General features: G+C 41.5%; 1 protein-coding gene across 3 annotated transcripts in view; it reads left to right on the forward strand.

The window, feature by feature from the left end:
• The window catches only part of LPGAT1 (lysophosphatidylglycerol acyltransferase 1), an 82,844-nt gene that overhangs the window by 25,025 nt on the left and 31,256 nt on the right, over positions 1-26,563 (forward strand). The window contains exons 1-2 of one of the 3 annotated variants that reach the window (XM_070397338.1): positions 5,454-5,651; positions 6,944-7,208. In XM_070397338.1, coding sequence (XP_070253439.1) covers positions 6,971-7,208 — 238 coding nt within the window. In that variant the 5' untranslated portion in view covers positions 5,454-5,651; positions 6,944-6,970. Of the gene's footprint in view, positions 1-5,453; positions 5,652-5,959; positions 6,086-6,943; positions 7,209-26,563 lie in introns of those variants that run through there. The other 2 variants (XM_070397336.1, XM_070397337.1) reach the window with 2 other exon arrangements.

The raw sequence follows: 26,563 nt of genomic DNA on the forward strand, positions 1-26,563 counted from the left end.
TTTTCTTTTGAGTATGGTTTGGATGATGATGATTATAATGATAATGATGTCACCATTCAAAGTATTCTATTGTCAACTAAAAAAAATAAAAAGAAATCATTTAGTCTGAGTAAGTGAAACATTGAATTTAAAACTGTTTCCTACCACATAGAAGGCACTAAGATAGACACTAGGAAAACAATAATGAAAAAGATAGGTGATGTGGAACCCCTAATCTTAGCAGACAACCTGAAATATAAAACATCCAGGCTTGTTCCAATGTAGTAAGCACTGTGACAGAAGCATACATATGGAGGAAGATACACAGAATTCTAAAGTGGGGTTAGGAGTGGGGGGTGTGGATTTTTTGATATCTTACCTGGATGAGGGATGAATACGATCAAATTGAGAAGGGAAATGCATGGACAAATAAAGCATGAGCTTATGGGTGTGAAGTTGTGCCACTGCATCCTTTCAAGAAGTGAGTACATTAGTGTGACTAGCGTAATAGCTGAGCAGGGAGGTGCAGGGGCACCAGAGGGGCCAGGGGAAGTGAAAGGAGGTGAGAATGGAAAAGAGTAGCTCCTATCTCTCTACCAGTTTCTCCTAGAGCAGCAGTGTGTGTGGTCAGCATGGGCTCTGGAGCCAAGTCCCACCCTGCCACTTGCTAGCTTAGTAACCTAAGGCAGAGTGTTTAATCTCCCCATCTGTAAAATATGGGTAACAATAGGGTCCCTGTCAGGTCTTTGTGATGATTGAATGAGTTAATGCATGAAAAGCACTGAGAAGAGGGCCTAGAAGTTGAAAGTCGGGTATTATTATTAACATAATCAGGAACAACGTGATTGTTTTAGTTCTTGTGTTAGGAAAATGCAGTTTGAAATGTGAATTTTTCTTATCCATAGGTGTATGTACTACATGACTTCACAAGGTCTGTGAGTGGAGAAACTTGCTGAGATAGCTTCTAAAATATCTTACAAGAATACTCACCCACTATAGTGCCTGAGAATTTACCACTAGGAGGTTCTTTATAAAATGTTCATACTCTAGGAAGAGGGAACATGGTTTTTTAGCTATAAGCACCTCAGCATGAATTAATTTACCACAGTAGGCAGGAAGGGCTGGGTTGAGCGAAGGAAATGCAATGTTGGACAGGTGAGAGAGAGAAGGTTCTAGCTTAGAATGTTGTCTATCGGGAGAGTGGAGTCTTCCCTTCGGGAACTAGGGATCATTTTGGAAAGGGGAAATTAGTTGAAGAGGAGAGCGGCCCAGAGGAGAAGAGAGATTGTTTATTTAATTTTGCTTAGGGCCAACCTTGTTCATGATAAGTTGCTGAAATGGTTTAAATAAAACTGCAGTCTGTCCTGGCCATTGTAGCTTAGTGGTAGAGCATCGGCCCGTGCACCCACAGTCTAGGTTTCGATTCCGGTCAAGGGCACATGCCTAGGTTGTGGGTTCGATCTCAGGGCATGTGTGGGAGACAACCAATCGATGTGTCTCTCTCACATCGGTGTTTATCTTTCTCTTCCTCCTCCCCTCCCTCCATTCCACTCTCTCTAAAAATCAATGGGAAAAATATCCTCCGGTGAGGATTAACAACAACCACAATAAATTAAATAAAACTGCAGTCAAGCCATAATTGTTTGACCCAATTTGCCTAAAAAATATTAAGGTTATAAGCCCTAATACATTTTATGTAAAATGTTTACTGATACTAACATAGGAGAAAAGATATTTTGATATATAATATGTTTACATATATATTTCCCTTTTTGTTTGAAGTTAAAGCTGACAATGGAATTCATGACTCTCTTGGGGTGCTAATTTCTAGGCGGCAACTGTTTATATGATGTGGGATGCCTGTGCCAAATCATTGCACATTTACAGCCCTGCTGATGGGGTTTCCCCCTAGAGAGGACATAGTTCATTGGAGCTTTAGTGCAGACACCAGCACAGGCAGGTAAAATGTTTTTATAATTGCCACTAGGAAGAAGAGAGGGCCCAAGGGTTCTTTTTCTGCCCAAGAGAGCTCCTCCCTTGTTAGAACTTAATTTGTTGTGTGTATGTGGACCAGATGGGTGGAATTAAACCTTCTAAGGTGTTGTGGTTAGATTGTTTTAAAATGTCTGGAGACTCCAGGAAATGTGAGAAGCCACATTTCTTTTTCAAAGGACCATCCTTTTGCGGTTCAAATGTGGGCTTTTGAAACTGAAACTATAACGCCCGTGGCTATAGGGTGGGGGCCTGTTTTCCTTTTCCTCCTATTGGGGTGTATATGAATTTCTTGACTTAATTAATGTTGGTGTTTTGGTAAACATGGCTCTAAGGTAGTGAGAGAGGGGACTAAAAGCTACTTAGTCATTGAGGGAAGTCCTTGCCTTCTACATATTGTCTGCCCTGAAGAACTGGCCTCCCCAGTCTTCCTGCTACAGTCCTTCAGAGCATTCATATATCTGCCTGCCTGTAGTGTTGTAGAAGTGAGCTGTAGAAAAAAATCTCAGGAGGCTGCTTACGTGTGTGTGTGTGTGTGTGTGTGTGTGTGTGTGTGGTGTGAAAGAGAACAGAATATTGATCTAAAATGAACTCTGAAACTGAAGAAATATAAGCTGTGTGTGATATTGTTCCCTGAAGAAGTTAGCCCAAATGCATTTTCTTTTCCATTGTAGGTGCTGAATTATCTTGAAACCGAATGTGCCCCAGTGGTAAAGGAAGTTAAAAAGATAAGCCCCCTCATTCTCCCTGGGGAAAGAAAAAAACACATATCTACATTTGGAACACAACGTATTGCTCTTTTTTTTGCTTAGCTTTAAGAAAAGTCTAATGAGGTTGGAGTCAGTCAAGAAAATAGCTGAAATAATCAAAATTAGGGCTTCTATGTCCCTTCCATCCGGACCTACTTACATGGCAAATTCTGCAGCCTAAACAGTAGGAATTTGTTATGGGTGAATTGTGTTCCCCACCTGCCCCTAAAATTTATATATTGAGCTCTGACCCTCAGTAGCTCAGAATGTGACTACATTTGGAAATAGGATCTTGATAAAAGGCACGTAATTAAGTCCTATGGGGTCATTAGAGTGGGCCCTTATCCAATGTGACTGGTGTTCTTATAAAAAGAAATTAGAACACAAAGGGAGAGACGGACACCAGGCACATGCACACACAGAGATGATCACGTGAATGACACAGGGAGATGATGATCACCTACAAACCAATGAGAGAGGCCTCAGAAGAAACCACCCTGCCAATACCTTGATCTCAGACTTCTAGCCTTCAGAACTGAGAGAAAACAAACTTCTGTTGTTTAAGTCACCCAGTTCATGCTCTTTTGTGATGGTAGCCCTAGCAAACTAAGACATGGACAGATGAGCACAGATATGGACAAATGATAAAGAATTATGAAGGGTCTAGAAAAGGATGTGATTATCTGAAAATACCCTCAGGTCAGGGTTTCTTAAAGCAGCGTCTGTATACTACCTGTATCAGAAACACCTATGATGCTTTTTACAAAGCTGGTCCCCAGTCCCCTCTGGACCTAGAGTTATAAAATGAGACCCAAGAATCTGTCTTTTCCATAAGACACCCCAAGTGATTTTTTTTGCACACTACAGTGTGAGTGAGACTCACTGTACAAGGTCCTGCCCAGCCTCTGGCTCTTTCCTGGGCCTACCTGGCTGGTACTAATACCATCTCAGCAAGTGCTGGTGTGTCTGGCACTCTGGCAGATGCTCTGTGGTCCAGGAACCAGGTATATATTCCACTGTAGATTATATCTCTGCAGGTGTCAGCCAGTGTTTATCAGCATGTGGAGAATGCTGGATAGGATGGACCACGTGGAATCCTTAGGGAATTTACTCTTGGTTCTTAGAAGAAATAGGTGCCTCACCAATCTTTCTAAATAATGATCTACAGTACATATTTCTATCATGAACTTTATTTAAAGATGATATTACCTCGTCACCTAAATTCTCAGAGGGAATACAGGCAATAGAAAGAGCATATCTAACTTTTGCTATCCAACAGTAGAACTTACATGGAAATTTCTCTGACAGGGCCTGGTGCCTTTTTACGCCCTGTAAATATAATATTAGTGAGATAGAGCAATAACACATACAAATAAATAATAATAAATGGAAAGGCATCTAGTAAATTACTGCAGGCAGGCTCTGGGCTTTCTCGCATCTCTTCATTTCCAAAGGGAATGGGAATGGAAAGTATTCTTTCATATATTAGTAGCATAAGGTGAATTTTCTTTCCCTCATCTGTGAACCAAAGAGAACTGAAGCTACAGAAAGAGAGAAATAGTTGAGAATCCAAAGCAAACACAGTGACAAACATTTTCAAAGTAGGCAGGATAGGTGACATTTTGCTTTAAATACGACAGTTCCCTAGGAAATTGTAAAATCTGCCCCCTTCCTCATTTACAAATGTGACTGCAGGCTACAACAAGCTTCTGTAAGTTTATTTTTATTTATTTATTTAAAAATAGGGGTTTTTTTTGTTGATTTCAGAGAGGAAGAGAGAGGGAGAGATAGACATCAATGATGAGAATCATTGATTGGCTGCCTCTTGCACGCCCCCTATTGGGGATGAGCCCCCAACCTGGGCACGTGCCCCGAGGGGAAATTGAACCATGACTTCCTGGTTCACAGGTCAACGCTCCACCACTGAGACAGGCTAGTCGGGCCACAGGTTTATTTTTTAAACTGACATGTAGACAGGCCATTTGAGGATGTCCAGGTGGGCAGGTCTTTGGGCTGGTTCTCTGTTTTCCTTCTGGCGGCCCCCCCCCCCTTGAAACAGGAGGCGGCTGGTGCCCACCTGTCCAGGGGAACCTGTGGCCTGCATTTCTTCATCACCTAATGGCAGGCCCTGCCGACTAACTGCATGTTCGTGTCTCTGAGTAGCCTACTCGTTCCCACTGGATTTCTATTTCTGAGCGGGTGGGGATGGGAGGATGAATGGCAAATGGCAGTTGTGCTTCGGATGCGTTCCAGAAACAAGAATTCTGGCACTGGAGATAAATTGATTTTAAACTCTAGACCTTAGTCGTCCGGAGAGGGTTCAGAAGGGAAGCCCCGAGAGCCACCGGGCTTCCCGAGGCAAGAGGAGAGGGAGGACGCGCGCGCTCTTCAAGGAGACAGCCTCCGGCGTGGCCGTGACCGCGACCGCTGTCAGAGGCGCCCGAACAATGCGCGGCGGCGGGCCGGGCTGAACCGGGCTCTCCACTTGGACCCACGCGCCCCTCGTGTGGCGTAAGGATGGGGCTCGTTCCTAGCCGTTCCCGAGCGGCCCTTCTCCTCCGTCCGGGCCTCGGCAAGGTCTCGGCCTGAGGCCAGGCAGCCCCACGGGCCTTGACCCTGGGACCTGCGGGCTCGGGGGCGCGGCGGCGGCGGCGGCGGCGGCGCCTTCATTAGAGGGCGCTCTGGGGGCGGCGGCGCCGCAGTCCGGCTCCCGCCGCTTCCTCCCGCCTCCCTTCCCCACCAGCCGGCGAACGCGATCGGGCCGTGGGGACCGCGTCTCCGCGCCGCCAGGGACGGGCGCGGGCCGCGCCGCAGGCAGAGGAGCGGGGCCGGGTCGCGCCGCCGCCTCCTTCCGCCCGCCGCGCCGCCGGCCATGCATTCTTCCGGCTCCTCCGGCTCCCGCAGCCCGGGCGGGGGCTCGGCCAGCCCGAGGTAACCCGGCTCGGCGGGCGCAGGCCCGGGGCTGCGGCGGCGCCGGGCCCGGGGAGGCGCTGGGGGGTGGGGAAGGGGTGTCGTGCGGCTGGGAGGCGGCGGCGGCGGCGGCGGCGGCGGCAGCACGAGGGACCCAGGGCGCGGTAGGCCCCGAGGAGGAGGCGGGAGCGCGGGGCGTCCGCCCGCCTCCCCGGGACCCGCCCCGGTGACAGGTCCGGCCTCTGAGTCCCCGCCGTCCCTCTGTCCGCAGGCAGCCGCGAGGGCAGTAGGGCGCCCGCTCGCGCCGCGCCTGAGCCGCCGCCGTGTCCATGACCGCGACCCCTCGTCCGGGGACACACGCCGCCGCCGCCGCCGCGCACTCGCGCGCCCAGGGCCGCCGGTCCCCGGCCCCGCTCGCCCCCGCGCTCCAGCGCCCGCCGGCCGCGCACGCCGAGGTGAGCCGGGCGCGCGGGCCGAGACCGCCGCCCCGACCCCGTCCCCACCCGCGGAAACCGCTGCGGGCTCCACCCGCCAGCCGGGCGCAGCCGTCGCCCCCGCCTCCCGGCTCCTTCCATCCTCCCCCGCGCCCGGCCCTCTCCGCTCCGGGACTTCATCCCCTCCATCCCTTGACCCTCGCCTCCCCCTCCTCCAGGCTTGTGCTCCCCTTCCCCTCCTCCTGTCCTTCCTCCTTCTCGCTGTATTACCCCCACCTGCTTTCTTCTCACCTTTCTGCCCCTTTTCTGCCCCCCCTCCTTTCTTTCTTAAAAAAGGAAAACAAAAGCCCCCTTTGCGCAAATGAGCGTTTTTAGCGGAACTCCTTTTGCCAACGCGAGAGACTGAATCTGTGCATGAATGGTGTTGGAGAGGGTACCGGGTCTCCGGAATCTGGGAAATCTGATCGAGAGGTGCCAGCCTTCTCGCCACTCGTGTCCTCAGTTGGGAGAGCCTGAGGGTGGCAGAAGCAAGTGGGTCTGTCTGTCTGTCTGTCTGAATGTCTAACAGAAGACTGCAGTGAGGCGCGGTGCGGGGACGGCCGCCGGTTAGCTCGTGGGCACGGCGCTCTCCTTTGCTAAATATATTATGACATACCCTGCGCCTCTGTGAGCAGCTCCCTTGACCTTGTGCGGCTCCTCCTCCCTCGCTCTCTGTCCCCCTCTGGAATTTCCCGGAGAGATCACCGAGGTACTGAGATCCCTGATTTTCTTTTCTTTTTATTTTATTTTTTTGTGCTGGAGACGATTTTTTATGTTGGTGGCTGTTTAGATGTGTTTAACCCATGTGCCTTTTTAAAATGCATTTTCCTTTCACCTCAGAAAGACAGGACGGACTCCCATGTGAGAATGGCTGTGACTTTGGAACGAGCTCCCTGGCTGGGCTGGATCTTGGTGAAAGCCCTGATGAGGTTTGCCTTCATGGTTGCCAACAACCTGGTTGCAATTTCATCCTACGTCTTCTATGTGATTGTGCTTCAGCCCCTCCGCGTGCTGGACAGTAAGAGCTTCTGGTACATTGAAGGAATCATGTACAAATGGCTCCTGGGCATGGTGGCTTCTTGGGGATGGTATGCTGGATATACAGGTAAGAGCGGGAGCCCTTTCGCTTTATGTATGTACTGTTTTGCTTAGTTCAGGAACCATGATTAACTATATGTTATACTTTGGGTGGACGATTTTTTTATGCTTGGACTATTGAAAAATACATAGAAAACAATTCTGAGTTTTTTTCTTTAGAATCTCAATTAATAAGGGTATTTTCAGCAGTATAATTTCATAACTATATGTTGATAAATCCCTTCACTGACATGTTATTTATGTGATTGACAGTTAGTAAAACCGGTCTGCAGAAGCTCTCTTAGAGAGATAGGAGTGGGTTATATAGAATTTGAAGGCTTATAAAATGAAGAGGTAAGATACTTAGCTCATAAACAGTGGGCATTTAGAAAAAGGACTGAGCTATATTTGTGTTAAGATAGTTTAATATGGTTTTTTTTTTCATTTAATGTAATGATTGTACTGTTAACACTTTAAGCCAAACAAAAAATGACTTTTCTGTTGCGTATGTTTTTTTTGCTTACTAGAACCTCTGTTTTATCTCATAAATCTGTATTAGAAGATTAAATGTAAAGGTTCAGTTTAACATATGTTAAGCTAATTTATCTTCTGAATGTCTTTAAGCACATTTTTATTTCTGCCTTTACCTTGCATTTTGGGAAGCAGGACCAGTGCTGTTCTGGAGTGGACTTTTAGAGACCTAGAGGAGGAGTAGGGTTTGTTTTCTGTTTTGAGGCCTGATGTGCTGTGAGAACTTGAGCCTCACTGATGAAAATTCTCCATTGTGTAGTATATTGATTTGACTTTTTTTTTCCCCCCCTAAGAATTGGGATGATGAAAAAAAGCACTGAGGTTTCTTAGCACTTGTCTCAGACTATTGAGGCTTTTATATTTTTATGACTGATGGGCTCCTGTAGATGGTGTGGGTCAGTGGCCCCTGTAGTTCGGAGCTTAGAAGAGTGAGGAAGGTACTCTCAGGCTCCAACAGCACAGCAGTTCCCCATTTTAAATTCTCTGCCTTCCTCTTTCCTGCCCAGGCTGCACCTGCAGATTTTGCCCAGACACGTGAGAAAAGGACTGACAGCACCCAGGTTTTATGGAGTCTGACAGACTCTTGCTAGGTCAGAGTGCTCTCAGTCGCCCCAGATGAGGCCTTTCCTCCTCCTGGCGATGCCATTTATGATACTGGAAACCCCAGAGTCCCTGGGTAGTGTATGCATTGCTTCCTTGTCATATGTTTTGTTGAGATCCTAATGCTTTTTGGGTATAGTAGTGAGCTTCTAGTCCTTTCATAGGACCTCGTGGTAGCAGTAGGGGCGATAGAGAAAAAAATGAAGTTCTCATCTATGGTGTTGAACATTTACCTGAACTGCACTGCTGTTTTAGAATTGCTTTGCTGTATATAGTTTGTGCTTCCCCAGATATCCTATATGGTACAAGTGGCTTTGTTCTCTGTATGGTATACTTAATTGCTTTTTTAAAACGAGTCGATAGTGTTTTTAGATGTAAATTGTAGAAGTTCATTCTACTTAAACTCGATGGAATTACTGAAATGCTTGTGCTTGTGTGTGCGGTATATTTGTGTATAAGTGTTAGCATGATGAGAAACTGAAAAAAGTTAATTTGGCATTGACCTTGAGATTGTAAGGAGTGCAGTTGTAATGCTGCTTGAAGTTAAAGTTAATTATCCTATGGCCACAGCAGGGCCGCAGTGTATTTTAAGCGTATTTTCTTGGGATGTCTCTTCCTTGCTGTCTATGGAACTGCATGGTTCTTTGGCCACCTGCTTGGTCTTGACATGATCTGCAGTCTCTCTGAAGCATTTGCTGTCTTCAGGCTATTGCATTTTGACCATTTGGTCAGTTTGTCTCATTTAAGAGTAGATTATTTTTGTGTGCTTATTTTAAATGGTTTTTCTATAGGTAGACTACTTTTAGAGGGTCTGGTCATGGTTTGATCATAACAGAGCACCATCAAGAGGTCAAACAAATGTAGGAATGACATTCGTTGAAAGCTGCAACTGGGTCTAAAGCAAACTTAAGCAGGGATTGATGGGCAGATGTACCCAAAAAAGCATCTAGGACAGCAATTTTTAACCTTTGTCATCTCATGGCACACATAACTAGTTACTAAAATTCTGCAGCACACCAAAAAATGTTACTTTTTTTTTTGCCAATCTGATAAAAAGATATAATTTTGACTTATTCACATTGGGCAGCTATTGTTGTTTTGGGTGTTGTCATTTTTTAAATTTGACAATCCAAGGGAAAAGAAGTCAGTGCCCCTGACTTAATAGTCAGCTATTGCATGTTTTAAAAATTCTTGTGGCACACCAGTGTGCCTGCCCTCGCTCGCACACTGGTTGAAAATCACTAGTCTAGGAGGTCATAATAACCTCTGTATGAATTTATGTTTCATTTCTTCCTTTTGTATCAAGAGGAGGATGGGCTTAAGTTTTGTTTTTTTTCCCCCTTTCTGAAACTCTGCTGAAATTTCACAGATGGAAAATTGAACCTTGTTAAAGGCATTCTTCTCAGCAGGTCTCATCTGTTCATGTTTTAGAATAAAAATTGCCAAACTTTGTCGAAAAACCACTTCCGAGGAAACCTTAAATATGAATTAATTAAATATTAATTAGGAAGCTGAAAAGTGAATATTGGTTTAGAGTATCATTTTTTCAAAATGTGGTATTCTGTCTAAGACAAGTCGATTACACGGCTTATGTTGCTTATCAATCCTACACTGCCCTATATGGTATCTTCTAGCCTCTGTGGCTATTTAAATTAAATTAATTAAAATGAAATAAAATTTAGTTTCTCAGTCACACCAACCACATTTCAAGTGCTCTGTACTAGTTAGGTGTTTAGTGGCTATTGCATGGGACAGTGCAGATGTATAACATTTCCATCATCACAAAAAGTTTTGTTGGACAGTTAATGAATAGTCAGTATGGTTTTCTCCTATTTCTTAGGAAAAATGCATTTTATCTTTATAAAGAATACTTTTCTAAACATAGTTCTAAATAGGTTTCTTTTAGGAAAGGCCCGAAGATTTATTCAAGCTTTATACAATTATCTTTTAATTTGAGGCAAATGTCACTAAACTGTGTCCTTTAAACTCAGACATGTTTCTTGGATGGGGAATGAAGTTGAATGAACGTTTTTGTATTTCATTTGAGTTCTCAGAGCTGGAGAAGACAAAGAGGACGAAAAGAGGTTTTCTGGCCTTTCTGCTGGTTTCTGACTTTATGTCTTGTTAGGGGAATACAGTTCTTTTTATTTATTTATTTATATTTATTTTTTATGTTTTTATTACATTTATAGAGGGAGAAAAAGAGAGAGAGGGAAACACCAGTGATAAGAGAGAATCAGGGATCGGCCACCCCCACCAGGGATGCAGCCTACAACCCAGGCATGTGCCCCTACCGACTGGGTATCACTCTCATCACCTGTGCTTCTAGGCCAGGGCATGGGGGGAACACAGTTCTTAAAAGACCTCTGAAGACACTGGGGTTTGTTTTGTTCATCTCTAGCTTGAGACGAAGTAGTGATGCTTGTTGGTACTGCATTTCCTTTCGTGGGAAGGGCCGTAGAAATAGCTCACATGGAGGAAAACGTGTATACTGCTTTTGCTCTAATATTTCAAGGGCACACCAAAAGAGGTACTAGCTTAATGAATGATCCACTTCTTCATGCTTTATTCAGATCTGTGATAAATCAGTACACTTCTCTCCCCTCAACTTAAGTGGACACTGGCAAATTTCAGAGAGAATTTTTAAAAATAAAATGTGTTTATTTTGATTCTCATTCACTTATTTTAATAAATTCATTGTTCCCCATCCAAACACATTTAATTAAAGTCTCTTACACAAAATTGTTTTAAAATATTCATTGTAACTGGAAGCACCAGAATTTCTATATAGGGTGAGTCTTTTGGGCCATAGTCTAGCTGAAAGGGGCTGGGGTTGTCAGGGCACTTGCCACCAAACTATTTTTGCTTAGCAAATGCTGTTTCTCTTAGAGTGGGTGTTTACTTGGGTGGTTTTAGGGAAAGCTGATGGAGATTAGGTTTAGCTTCCTCCTACTCCCCAAGTGACAGCTGTCATGGCTCTATGTTAGTCTTTGTGGGTTGATTATTTGATCGTGTTTTTTTACTGGGATACAAATTCACCCTGTGAGAAAAAATATTTGGAATTATATATGACCTTGAAATTCTAGAAAAATGTAGAAAATATATCTTCTAGAGCAGTATTTTTCCACCTTGATTGAGTCATAAACCAATTTAGTGTGTCAAGATGAACATTTTTAAAAAGTAAAATGCAATAGAGTTAAATAGAAAAGATCAGAAAAGTGTGTATCTATCTGTACTAGGTAGTGCTACTGAAAGTGTTGTTTTACTGTGAGCCCTGTCAGCATTTGAAAGGCATGTTCAAGGGAAAGAACACTGCAGTTTACAACTCTGGGAGTCAGATGTCTTGATCTGGCTTTGATTCACTGGGGGGGGGGGGGGGGGGGGGGGGTGGGAGTGGGGGGGGGGGTGGGCGTGCTCGAGATCCTTGCCTGCTCTGTGGGCACTGGAGACATGATCTTCTTTATAACCTTGGAGCCCAGTTTGGTGCCCGATGCTCACAGGGTGCTCCATAGTGTCTATATATTTCTTCAACGATCCCTTCTTTCTTTCTTGGCCCCAGCTGAGGTGCTTTAGCTGCCTACCTTCCTGAAAGGTCTGATATCCAGGTATTGCAATCCCCAAATATAAATCCGAAACTGCGTCATGTTTTTCACACACATACATATAAATACATATCCTACAATACCGCATTTGCTAACTTAACACACCTTTATTGAGCTTCTATTATGTCTGGATTTCTGGAAGAAGTTAAAAACATGTTGTTTCAACGGAAGTATTTTTAGTGTACTGTAAGTGATAAAAATCCTACTTCAGTCTCTCCTCTTACAGAGAACAATAGTCCAACTGGAATTTTAATTTTTGAATGCTTGACGATAAACCCATTAGAGTGAGGAGTTGCTGCATGATGTTAGGTTGAAAACTCATCTTGACATAAATTCAGCTGAGGAGTTTTCAGTACAGTGTTTTGATTTTTATATAGAAAATACACCATTAAAGGTAAATATTACTAAATGCTTTAAACTCAGCAGCCTGGTGGTACTTCAAATTTGATAAGTAGCTTTATTTCAAAGATCAAATGTAATTGAGTAATTTATTTTAGATAGCTTTTCTTTCTTTTTGTTTTTTAAAATATATTTTTTATTGATTTTTTACAGAGAGGAAGGGAGAGAGATAGAGAGTTAGAAACATCGATGAGAGAGAAACATCGATCAGCTGCCTCCTGCACATCTCCTACTGGGGATGTGCCCGCAACCCAGGTACACGCCCTTGACCGGAATCGAACCTGGGACCTTTCAGTTCGCAGGCCGATGCTCTATCCGCTGAGCCAAACCGGTTTCGGCAAGATAGCTTTTCTTTAGGAAATATATATTCATTCATGCAAACATACCCATGTGCGGTATTACAGAAGCTTATGAAGCAGTATTTTTAGTGTGTAAGACTTCGGATTCTGGATTCAGATAAAGAGCTGGTGAAACAATTCCTACTTTCTTTTTGTTTACATTTGCCTGGTATATCTTTGCCCATCCTTTTGTTTTTGAACTTTTTAAGTGACTGATTTAGATATGTCTCTAATAATCAATATAGAATTAGGTTTTGCTTTATCAATCAATTTGAAAATCTCTTTTAATGAGTTGAATCCATTTACATTTATTGATATGTCAGATTATGTTTTATCAGTGCTCTGTCATTGTATTTTATTTTGTTTTCTGTTTTTATATATATAAATTTTAAGTCTTTCACGGTGTAGTCTGTTTTTCTTTGCTTTTTTATTGTTCTGATATTTAGTAAGGCTTGTATATTTGTCTTCTTAGTTATTTTATATGATAGCTTTAGTTCTCTATTGATAATAACTATTAGTTGTCTTTCGATAAACAAGTAAAATTCTTTTTAAATCCTCTCTTCTCTCTTCCTCTTTCTCGTTTCCATCACCCAATTTTAGTCAATGATCAATAATATTTATTCACAATATATTTAAATTTGCACTATTATGAACGCTTATACTTATACTACTTGCTTTGTGAGCTTTAAGGCTATCCATTTACTCTCAGCTATTACATCAAAGTAATCAGTAAGCTTATTATACTTCCTGCTCCCTGCTCACTCTCTCCCTTCTTCCAGTTTTTGTTACTTGCATTTATATTTTGTTATGGTCTATAATATTTATGTTTTATTTTATTACCCTCTTCTCCTTCTGGTTTAGTCTTAATTCTTCAGTTAAATATATATAGTGCCCACCCAAGCACTTTTGATGAAGACTTTCTCAGTCAGTCTTTGGTTGGCTAAAGTGCATCCTCTAGTAGCTTCTCAATAAGGAATCATGGGAACAACATAGGAATATTATTTTTACAATATTTTCAGAACTTCTTTTAATTGCTTTATACTCAAAGGACATCTTAGTAGGCAATAAAATCCTTGGCTTACTCTTTCTTTCTTACAGGTGCTGTAAAAATGTCTCTTGGCATTAAATGTTGTCATGGAGATGTGTGAAGCCAGCTTGAATTTTTCCTTATGATTTGATGTTTTTTGCCTATCTACCCAAAAGAGATATAATTCACACACCTTAGAATTTACCATATTAAAATGTACAATTTAGTGGTCTTTATTATAATTGCAAGATTATACAACTATCCTCCCCATTCACTATCACTAATTCCAGAACATTTAATCACCCCCCACCCCCACCCATTAGCAGTGACTCCCCATTTCTTCCTCTCTAACCCCTGGCAACCACTAATCTATGCTCTGTCTCTATGGATTTGCCTATTCTGGACATTTCCTATAAATGGAATCGTACAATATATGGTCTTTTGAGTCTGGCTTCTTTCATTTAGCATAATGTTCTCAAGGTGTGTCTATATTGTAACATGTCAGTCTTTCATTCCTTTGTATGGTTGAATATTTCATTGTATGGATAGATCAAACTTTGTTTATACATTCATCAATTGATGAAAATTTGGTTTGTTTACACATTTTGGCTATTGTAAATAATGCTGCTGTGAATATTCATGTATAAGTCTCTGTGTGGACATATGTTTTTCCTAGGTATCTTAGTTTTTTTGTTGCAATGGTAAATGGGATTTTTTTGTTTGTTTATTTCTCTTTCTGTGAGTTCATTATTGGCATATAAAAAAGCCATAGATTTCTGGGTGTTAATTTTGTATCCTGCTACATTGCCGAATTCATTTATTAAGTCTAGCAGTTTTTGATGGAGTCTTTGGGGTTTTCTGTGTACAATATCATGTCATTGCGAATTGGATGCCTTTTATTTCTTCTTCTTGTCTGATCGCTATGGCTAGCACTTCCAGAACTATGTCAAACAGGAATGGTGAAAGTGGGCATCCCTGTCTTGTTCCTGTTCTTAGGGGAAATGGTTTTAGTTTTTGCCCATTGGCTCTAGGTTTGTCATATATGGCCTTTATCATGTTGAGATATGCCCCCTCTATTCCCACTTTGCTGAGAGTTTTTATAAAAAATGGGTGTTGGATTTTGTTGAATGTGTTTTCTGCGTCTATCGATATGATCATGTGATTTTTGTCTTTCAACTTGTTTATGTGATGTATCACGTTTATTGATTTGCAAATATTGTACCAGCCTTGCATCCCTGGAATAAATCCCTCTTGATCATGGTGTATGATCTTTTTAATATATTGTTGGGTGTGATTTGCTAATATTTTGTTGAGGATTTTGGCATCTATGTTCATCAGGGATATTGGCCTGTAATTCTCTTTCTTTGTAGTGTCTTTATCTGGTTTAGGAATTAGGATAATACTGGCCTCATAAAAAGAATTTGGAAGTGTTCCTTCCTCTTAGATTTTCTGAAATAGTTTGAGAAGTGTAGGTGTTAGTTCTTCTTTGAATGTTTGGTAAAACTCCCCTGTGAAGCCGTCTGGGCCTGGGTTTTTGTTTGGTGGGAGTTGTTTGATTATTGCTTCTATTTCATCAGTTGTTATTGGCCTATTCAAGTTTTTTGATTCTTCCTGATTCAGTTTTGGGAGTTTGTATTTTTCTAGGAATTTGTCTATTTCATTCATATTGTCCAGCTTGTTGGCACATAGTTGTTTGAGCATATGTTTTTAATTCTCTTGGACCTAGGAGTCAAATTGCTGGGTCATATGATAATTCTATGTTTAACTTTTTGAGGAGTTGCCAAACTGTTTTCCATAGCAGCTGTCCCATTATACATTCCCTATTTAGAAGAGTTTTAATTTCTCTACATCTGCACTAATACTTATTTTCTGGGTTATTGTAGTTTAAATTTGGCCATCCTATGTAAGTGAAGTGGTAGCTCATTGTGGTTTAGATGTGCATTTCCCTAATGACTAATGATGTTGAGCATCTTTTCATGTGCTTATTAGCCATTTGTAATGTCTATTAAATTGCGGACAGATCACGAGAATTCTCATGTTTTCATATTATGCAGTGTTTTACAAAGTATCATACTTTAAAAAGATATTAGCTTGTAAGAACATGTAATAAATAACTTCAAAATGCAATAGGTATTTAATTTTAAGGCGTGCCTTAAACATTTATGTAAAACGTTTTTTGTACTCGTTCAATAGAAACTTATCTGGCCACTGGGTAAAGCTAGCAATAAAACTACTGGTCCACAATGTGTTAAAATCCTTTGCCCATTTTTAAATGAGGTTGTTTGTTTTTTTAAAAAATGTGATTTCAGAGAGAGAGAAGAAGGGAGAGAGAGAGAAACATCTATGAGAGAGAAACATCTATGGGTTGCCTCGTGCACACCCCCGTACTGGGGATTGAGCCAGCAAACTGGGCATGTGCCCTGACCAGGAATTGAACTGGAGACCCCTTGGTGCATGGGACAATGCTCAACCAATTGAGCACACCAGCCAGGGCCGGTTGTTTGTCTTTTTATTATCTATCTATATATAAAAGCCTAAGCGACCGAATGACCAGAACAACTGGTTGCTATGATACGCACTGACCACCAGGGGGCAGGTGCTCATCACAGGAGCTGGCCCCTGGTGGTCAGTGCGCTCCCACAGCAGGAGTGCTGCTCAGCTGACAGACCTGACCTGGCAGCCCACCAGCCGGGGCTGCAGCCACTCCCTCCCTCAGTAGTCCTACAGGTCCAATCTCTGGAGAATGGGCCAGGCACCAACGGGCCAGCGCAGCAGCATGATCCTGACAGTGCTGCCAGCCTTCTAGAAGTCAGGCATGGCCACTTCCCCTCCCTAGATGCTCTGCAAGGAAGAAACAATATAAAAGTGGCTGCCAGGTGGCTCCCGATAACCACCGTGAATGTCAGCGGGACAGATCCAGATCCTGGGCCTGCAAGGGCATCCTTCCACCTCCCTGGAGGGCCAATTGCATCCTGGTGCTCTCCTCCCCGCCCCATGACCCCACCTGTGCATGAATTTGTGCACTGGGCCTCTAGTTGAATTATAAGATTCTTTCTATATTCTGTATACTATACCGTATCAATTTTTTTTTGTTGTTACTTGTGCTTTTGATGTCATATCTGGGAAACCATTGCCTAATCCAACCAAAGTCATGAAGATTTACACTTATGTTTCCTTTGAAGAGTTTAGCATTTATATTTAAGTCTCTGATCCATTTTGCATTAATTTTTCTCTCTGGCATATGGTAAAGGTCCAGACTTCCTTCTTTTGCATAAGAATATCCAGTTGTCCTAGCATAGTTTGTTGAAAAAACGATTCTTTCCACATTGAGCGATCTTAGTACTCTTGTTAAAAATCAGTTGGCCATATGGGTTTATTTCTGGACTGTCAATTCTAATTCTTTGATTGTATATGTCTCTCTTTATGCCAGTACCACGCTATTTTTATTACTATAGTGTTGTGATAAGTTTTGAGTGTTAAGTATACTTTAAAGTACTTTAATTCTTTAAAAATTCATGACCCTTTTTGTTATATATTATGACTTCAATAGTAATTAGTTCATGAATCAGAAATCCTAATTTAACTTTATTTTGGATTTTAAAATGTTCACTGACAATAGTTTTTTTAACAATATTTATAATGAGTTAAATGACCTCTTCCTACCTCTATGTTGAAGAAATGCTTACTAGTTATGTGTTTCAGTAGGAGTTATTGTTAATAACAATATTTGCTTTCTCAAGAAAATAGAACATTAGTTGTAGAAGTATCTTGTGTGATTGATCAACCAAATGTTTATTGACTACCTACTGCCAGTTAGCAAAGTTATTGATTTGTAAAATACTGTGCTAGAGAATGTGATTTAGACTAATTTCTACCAAAAGGATTTTTGGCATAGTTTTTATTTTGATGGATGGCTTGGGGAATAGTTATGTTTACTATGAAATATGTTTCCAAAAGAGACCTGCAAAAAATTTTCTAGAAAATGGAAATCAATATGCACATTTTTCCCTAATGTGATGGCTCCATTTTTTAAAGGTAATTGAGGTCCTTCCAGAGATGAAAATTAACTGGAAGCTACATTTATTTTGTAGAATAAAGTATAAATTACATGGATAAGGAACAAGGGTCATTTTTAGTGAGTGGCAGGCTGTTTTTTTGTGGGTGGGATAGAATTGATTTTTATACATGAGAGACTGAATTGGGCATTTATTTTAAAACTGAAATAATCATTTAAAACCATTTTAAGCCCAAAATACGTATATAAAGATGTTGTATTTTTAATGAAGAATAGATACTGCTAAATTAAATATGATATTAGAGATAGTATGATATATTTTTAAAAATTGACTTTTGAGTTAATATGAGTTTGGGTCCTGCCACCACAACTTACTAGTTGTATAACTTTGAGCTAGTTAAGTCACTTCTCTGAGCCTCAGTTTCATCATTATGAAATGCTTCAGAGCAATTTATGTTTAACTGTCTTCTAATTGATTCAGTCACCTATTCTGATAATATTTGAGTGCCTTCTCTGTCAAGCCCTGTGCTGGTGGTGGGAGAACAGTGACAAAACAGCACAGCTCCTGTGCTTCTGTAGTTGACTGTTTTGTGTGGGAGACAACAGGAGTCACCTGATAACCATGTAATCACAACTGTGAGAAGGGCTACAAGTAGAGGGGATATGCAATTAAGAAACAGAGGGCTTAATCTGGAAATGAGTGTTGTCAGGGAGGAATGCCCCCTTGAGAAGGTGGTACTGAGACAACTGAGGAATAAGTAGGAGTTGACCGGGTGGTGCTGGGTAAGGGGCAGAGTATACAGAGGATGAAAGAGATTTGTCATGTTTGAGGAACAAAGGGAAGGCTAGATTGACTGCAGTATGGAATGAATGAGGAGAGGAGTAGGGTGGTTGTGATGGGGAGTTGATAAGGCCAAATCCATTGAGGCTTTTTAAGTGCATATTAAGGATTTTAAAATTTATATTAAGAGGAAACCATTCAATGATTTTAAGTAAGGGGATGGTGAGATCAAATTCATATTTGTAATTCTATACTCTGCGGACTTTGTGGAAATGGATCAGAGAGAATTGAGAGTGTACAAAGGATACCCTCTGGAAGATGGTCACCTTAGACAGGTGAGGTGATAGTTGCTTGGTGTAGGTCAGTGGTCGGCAAACCGCGGCTCGCGAGCCACATGTGGCTCTTTGGCCCCTTGAGCGTGGCTCTTCCACAAAATACCGGCTCTTCCACAAAATACCGACTTCTGCGCTTGGGCCACGAAGTTTCAATTGCACTGTACGTGCGCGTCCGCACGTGGTATTTTGTGGAAGAGCCACACTCAAGGGGCCAAAGAGCCACATGTGGCTCGCGAGCCGCGGTTTGCTGACCACGGGTCTAGGTGATGGCAGTGGAGATGGAAATAAGTGAACTAATTGAAGAGTTTTGTAGGAGGAAAATTGTAGGAACTAGCTGAGGGATTAGACATAGAGCGTGCAGTGAAGTCTTACCAGACCGAAGTCAGTGTACCCGACACTTTGAAAGACCAAAACTCAAAATGTGAGAGTTTGGCATGTGGAAAAGTTAATTGACCAAGAAGGCACCAACTGAGAAGATGGGAGACTTAGTGATGCTTCAAATTCATCTTAAGAAAGTACAGAGTTTAGGCTGCTTTTATGTCAAGGAAAGGGTAAATGGGAGGGGCAAGAGGTGCTTGCCATCTGCAAACAGTTGGGCGCCAGCAGGGGTTTGAGGAAGATTGTGAATCTTTGTTCTTAGTCTGACTCTAGTTGATGTGAGTCTGCTTCTGAGTTTCCTGCAAGTCTTTGATACATAATCATTATTTTTGTACATACTCCCTTCATCTCCTCGGGAGAGGCACCTCATGGTACGGGGCTATTATTGTAAAACTCAAGCTGCAAGCAGAATTGCTCTAATGATTAGCATGTCTATATGCAAGAAGCTGTTAACCTGAAGGCCATGGGAACAAATTAGGCTTGCATAAATGGAATCACAGAGGCCCAGCATTTCATTCTGTTACAGAAGAGTGGGTGACAGAGATGACCATGGGGTTTCTGGTATGAGCTGCTGGGTGGTTAGGGAAGCCCAGAGGAGTAACATGGAGAAGAACGAATCAAATTTAGCATAGGACAGCTGAGAAGCATCTAAGTGGAGCTCTGAAGTAAACATATAAGTATGAAGTCTGGAACTCAGAAGAGAAACCTGAGTCAGAAAAGTAGACTGGGAAATTACCAATAGTATTTAAAGCCATGGAGATGGATGAGATCATCTAGGGAGATTGTAAGTGCTGAGTGACTCGAGGCCCAGGATCAAACTCAGAGGATTCCGACATTTGGAGGATGGGGGAGTCTAAGAAGGAACAGAAGGAATGGAGAAGCAGAAGGAATGCCTGCCCTAAGAATGTGATGTCAGAAGTCAGTTGTGTGTCCGGGCGGCGGTCTGATGAATGCTGCTGAGTGTCTTTTGTAAGATGAGAGCTGACTTGCCCTTTGTTGCTTTTGGCAAGAGCAGCTTCATTGAGGTGGTAGAAGTGGAAATTAGATTGGAGTGGGTTGGAGATAAATGATGAATGGGAGAAGATAAAATGCAGACACAAACGTGTGCCTTTCCAGAAGTTTGGCTCTGAAGGAATAGAGGGTGATAGTTGCAGGAGAGAAATTAAGTCAAGAGAAGGCTTTTTACATTTTTTTATTTTTAAAATGGAAAAGTCAAGATGTCGAACCACGTAGAGTTGTACCTGATGAAACTGGGGACACTTATATGACTGAAGTATTTAGGGAACTATTCTTAGTGAAGATTTAATGAGATAACACTTATCAGGGCAAGAAAGCACTTAAATGTTGGCCCTGGTGGTGGAGGCAGGCAGTGCCTGCATAATTTGCTCCTATTCTGAACTCTTACTTAGTAAGACTGTTCCGCCTCAGCCCCGCTGCATTTTTTCGCTGATATTCTTCCTCTCCCTAAGATCTTTTCTTCAGTTTCTCTGAAAATTTCTACCTACTAATGGAACCCTTTGATATCGCTCTCCACTCCTTCAGTTTCTTCTCTTTCCTTCTTTCTGAACCTCTTTGGCATCTACTCTGTAATTGTGGTTCCTAACCTTTGGGCTATGATTTCTTTTTTTTTTTAAATATATTTTTATTGATTTCAGAGAGGAAGGGAGAGGGATAGATAGAAACATCAGTGATGAAAGAGAATCATTGATCGGCTGCCTCCCGCACGCCCCCTACTGGGGATTGAGCCTGCAACCCAGTCATGTGCCCTTGGCCAGAATCAAACCTGGGACCCTTCAGTCTGTAGGCCGACGCTCTGTCCACTGAGCCAAACTGGCTAGGGCTGGGCTGTGATTTCTTGTAGTGCTTCATAGTTCTCTCAGAGGGTCAGGAATCTATGTACATATGTAATGTCATCTGTGGATGAATAAATTATGTGTTGTAAATATATGTTAATATTTTTCAAATACAAGTAGCTGCTTATTTGCTTAATAAGAAATGAGTGAATGAATGAATGAATGCGTGAGTGAGTGGACGAATGCTTATGGCGAAGAGACCGGTTGGCATTGCCATGGTAGCCTGGCACCGCCTGCTCACAGGTCCCACCCCCTGCCACGGCCGGTCACCTCTGTCTGCGGGAGGTGACCAGCAGGGTGATCAGGGGCCCCCGCTGGCACCCGCCTTGGCTGGCCTGGGGCCTCTGGGCTGGGGGCAGCTCCTGCATTGAGCATCTTCCCCATGGTGGTCAGTACACATCATAGCAACCGGTCGTTCCACCATTCAGTCGATTTGCATATTAGGCTTTTATTATAATGAGGTGGATAGTCCCACCCCACCGGTTGTCCCACAGATCGACCCTGATCGTTGGCCAGGCCTAGGGACCCTACCCATGCACGATTTTCGTGCATCAGGCCACTAGTTATATTTAACGAAAACTGGTAGAAGTTAAATAATTTGGGTGATAGAGCTTTGGTGGGTGATAAAGCTAGCGAGGGACAGAGCTACCTTTGAATGAAGGTCTACTCTAAAGCCCATGCTGTTTTCATTATGCCATGAAAACTTAACACACTTCCCTTTTAGTTGAGTGGTTGATAATCTCCTTAGACAGGAGCTATCTATGCTTTGGTTTCAGGGGTCAACAGACCAGGATTTCAGTCAGATTTATAGTGCTTACTTACATTATTACCTCGTACAATATCATCTCCATCCTCAGCTCTAAGTAAGACTGATAGCTGGCATGTGTGCCTTCTAGAGCTGCTGTAGCAATTGAGAGAATATGAATGAAAGCTCTTCAAAATAGGAAAATGTACTACTATGTAACACAGTTAATTAGTTTCTCATTTGATTATATTCTTAGTACTTTCTTCCTTTACTAGCTTAGATTTCAAAGTTTGGAAATATGGTCAAGCCTCAAACCAGAGGCTATATTAGCTCCAACTGTGAATTTATTTGCTTAAGACCTATTGGGCATTTGGTTGGTGTGAATGCTTATGTCTGCTTTCTGCTCTTTCATTTTAAGGGACACCTCAAACTTTGTCTAGCTTAGTTCCACTTAATATATATATGTTCATGATCATTTTCTGAACACTTCTCTTTCCAAGGTCAGTTTTTAACTCCTCTCATTGCCCACTTTGCCTTGGATTTGGTTGGTGGCCTGGGACTGTGATCTGGAGATTCTCCCTCCCCCTTTTTTCTATTCCCTCCCCCAGTTTCTGTACACCCTCATCCATCTATAGTTATCCAAAGCTAAGATCCCATCTTAGCTTCACTTCACTAATTACTATCTGCTTTTATCTTTGCTTTTGGCTTCCAGGGTATAAAGATACTAAATATATTCTTATCTTTTACAAAAATACCCCCCTTTAATAAAAAACAACTCTCCCTCATCCCCACAGCCCAGCCCAACCTTCCATACCATATAATGTCAGTTCCTTCACCTGCTGGCTTTCTGTGTTTTTTAAGATAGGTAGAATCCTGGTGCATGAATTTGTGCACGGGTGAGGTCAGCTGGCCTGCCCCGATGGGGCCCATCTGGCTGGGCCGGTCTGGGGGAGGGGCTGCAGGCGGTTGGCCGGAGGCCCCACTCCCTATCAGGGTGTTGAGGGCCGATCGGGGGTCGGGCTGGCGGGGGGTGGGGGCGATCAGGGCCCGAATCAGGCTGGTTGGCTGCTGCAGTGTGTGTCATAGCCACTGGTTGTTCCAGTCATTCTGGTTGTTCCGCTGTTGTGGTCGCTGGGCTTTTATATATATAGATTATGCAGAAATCTGGTGCCTAGTTGTAGGGTAATCTGATTGGAATATTTCATTGGAGAGCCCTAGATGTCCGTATTTTTAGATCTTTTCTCTAGAGTTGGTTAGATTTTCTAGAGAAGACTCTTCCACACTCCTGGCTGCCATATCCTGGGGCTGAGTGGGTAAGGGGTGGGCATTAGAGGGAAGGATCTGTTTCCAATACACATATTTTTGCTTAGGCTTCATGTTGTTTGTCTATTCTCATTTGTTATTTAACCGCACTCTGATTTTACCACAGGCCTATATTGACCTAACTCATCTTGAACTCTCTAATTTAGTGGTTCTTAAATGGGATGAAGATGGGGGTGGGATGTATGGAAATGTGTAGGATTTTGGGGGTTGTAACAGAAACTGTTGGCTGGGTACTAAAAGTTTTGTAGTCCTAATGACTGCAGGAGCAATTGCTTTTCCCAAGATATCAATAGCTCCCCTTTTGAAAACAGTGGAATTTTATTTTATTTATTTATTTGTTTGTTTGCTTGTTTATTATATAAGATGTTCAGGTGCACAACATTATAATTCAATATCTGTATATACTACAGACTGATCACCGCCAAAAGTCTAGTTATTATCCATCACCATATAATTGACCCTCTTTTTGTCCAATACTCACTCACTTCCCCTCTGGTAACCACCAATCTGATCTCTGCGTCTATGAGTTTGTTTTAATATGTTGATTTAAAAAAAAAAATACTAGTTAATTACTTACTGATTAGTACCTTTGACTTTCCTGCTCTTCTTTAATACACGCATGCCAGTGATGATTTTGATTTTATTGGTATTTTGAATTGGAAACTCTTTTCTGAAGCTTTCTTTTAAGCAGATGGCTAGAGTGGAAGCAAGAAGACTAGTTAGGAGGTCACTGCAGAAGTACAACAAAGAGTTAGTGGTTGATTGAGAGCAGAGAAGGATAGACATAGAGGATGCAGGAGGTGTTTTAGAGGTGTTTTAGACCTCGTGATTTTAAAGACGGATTGAGTGTGGAGAACTAAGGAAAAGGAGGAATCAAAGGTGGCCTTAGGTTTTGTCTTCAGTTTACTGGGTGAATGATGGTGTCCTTTGTTGAGATGGAGAAGGCTAGGGTAAGGAGCTGGTTCTGTATTGAGCATGTTAAAGTTAAGATACCTGCATCCTGGGCCCAAAGAAAATGTTGATTTTTTTCGCTTTAAATACCCATTGCCTCTTTACACCTGGTTATTATTCAACTGTCGTGCAAAAAACACTTAATTATTTGGCAGTATGTTTCTGTATTCCTCTTTATTGCTGCTGTCCGCTAACTTTATTTGTTGAGGTCTTTGGGACTTGGCTTGTCTATCTCACTTTCTAGCATAATCATGGGCAGCTGCAGGGGCTCGGTGAGCAACTTATCCAAGTTACTGTCTTCAAGGTTCTCTGACCTGTAGCAAGCCAGCAGTGACAGCATGATACCATGGTTTTGAATCTTAGTTCCCCTACTTCCTATCTGCATAATTGAAAACACTGCTTACTCTTTTGTGTCTCATTTTCTTTGATTGTAAATTGGGTCTAATGGTATCTGTACTCTTGGAATTTTGTGAAGATTAAATAAGAAAATAATGTAAATTATTTTCTGTTAGTAATTATAAATGCCTGGCACATAGTAAACATTCTATAAATGTTCTCTATTAAGATGATTAGTATTTAAGTATATATCTGTGTAATACCATGTGCTACTGTTATTCTTTTAGTTAAGCAACCCTTTCAAAAGCTACACCTTGAACCTTGCCTCCTCAAGTTAACCTCTTAAATTCTAAGTGCCAAAAAGAGGCACTGACCATGATTTCCTAGTATGTTTCATATACTTGGTGTTTTTTTTTTTTTAATAAAATAAAGCAAAGCTCATTCAATTCCAGTGGTTCTTATTTACAAGTATACATCAGATTCACCCAGGGGGTTTTTCAAAACGCCTGGGCCTTACTTCTGGGAGATTGAATATGATGGGTAAGGGTTGGAGATAGGGGATAGCATCAAATACCTCTATTACAATAGTCCTCCCTTCGTTTTCTTTTAGTTAATAACCCCCTCGCTTGGCTCCTTTCCTCACCAGTCTCCCCTCCATTAATTAGTATCTTACGCTACTTTCCATGGCCACCCTTAATTATGTTCCCATTCTCTTTTTATCTTGCCCCATTTGCTCTACTAACCTCTAACATTCAATGAACCCAGTCCAATTTGCCTCCATGTAGGCTGCTGAAAGCCACAGTTTTTGAGCTATGTGAGATTCTTCATGTGCTATTTTGTTCTTTAATCTTTACTATTCATATTAGAATACCTGACCGTACGTGACACAGTAGGCATATGACTCTTTTAATAGACATTTCAAAAGTGACTTCAACTCTCATGTAATCCAGTTACCCAGGATCTCTTGATTCTATCAATTATTTCTAATTTATTTGCACAATGTTTTGAGTAGCATTAATGATATTATTAATGTTTCATAAATGAGAAAACCAAGGTACAGGGTGGAAAAATAGTTTGTGGCATCAGCTTGCAGGCATAATTTTTTTTGAACTTTGAAAGATAAGTTATAATGGTCATATATTAAGAAACCGTTCTTCTCCACATTAATTCTGTCTTGTGGGTCAGTATAATGGCTTTAGCCTCACTGTTTTTAAGGAATTTGTGATGAATTATTATTTTTAAAATTTTCTTTTTGAGATGTAAAATGTCCTGATCAATTCTAGTTTATAAGTTTTGGGGGAGATTTAGAGAGAGTGTGTGTGTGTGTGTGTGTGTGTGTGTGTGTGTATGTAGTAGTAGTAGCAGTAGCAGTAGTAGGTGATCATCTTTGGCCTTGGTTTTTAACAAGAATTTTGAAAGTTTGTTACAATTAGCAAACTTCTCTTCCAGTTTTTATTCAGTTTTCCTTTATTCCCTTTGGAACTAGTGGACATGACCCAGTTATTTTTTGAGAATTCATTTCACAGAACAGTGTGTTAAAATATTTTTATTCTTCTAATCAAGTTCAGTGCAAGAACTGGCAGGCATCCATAGCTTCAATTCTTTAACATGCAGATAATTCTATTCCTTGGTTAAGATATTGGCTCCATTATTATACTTACTGGTTCTGGGGTAGCAGGATATGATCTGAAAAACGTAGCTGCTTTATACATAAAATAAATGTTTTTTCTCTTTCAGCATTTTATCTTGATTTTGTTAGTCATATAACTCTCTCTTTGAAGTATATAATAGTATGGTAAAAGTATAGTAGAAGAAGAATACCATATATATTGGATATTAAGTTTATTGTTGAATAATATTTAAATTATTACAAAATTCAACATGACTTTTTGCAACATCAGAATTTCTTAATAAAAAAGTTGATCCAGTACCTTCACTTGTTTGATTTAGTATGCCATGTGAGTCTTAGTAAATTGACATTTATTTTGAAAATACATTATGGCTAAGTTATGGCTGAGAGATAAAATATGTGTAGTAGATTAACTCGATGATTTTTACCTTGAAAGTATTATAGAGATGAACATTGAGAACCATACATACTAGTAATGTTAGATGTTTGTTAAAATGTTCTAGGTGTTTAAAGTATAATACAGTTGTTCTTTTCCTATA

This window comes from Myotis yumanensis, unplaced genomic scaffold (assembly GCF_028538775.1).
Source record: "Myotis yumanensis isolate MYYU_CA2020_CCGP unplaced genomic scaffold, mMyoYum1.0.hap1 SCAF_17, whole genome shotgun sequence".
Classification (NCBI taxonomy): Eukaryota; Metazoa; Chordata; class Mammalia; order Chiroptera; family Vespertilionidae; genus Myotis; species Myotis yumanensis.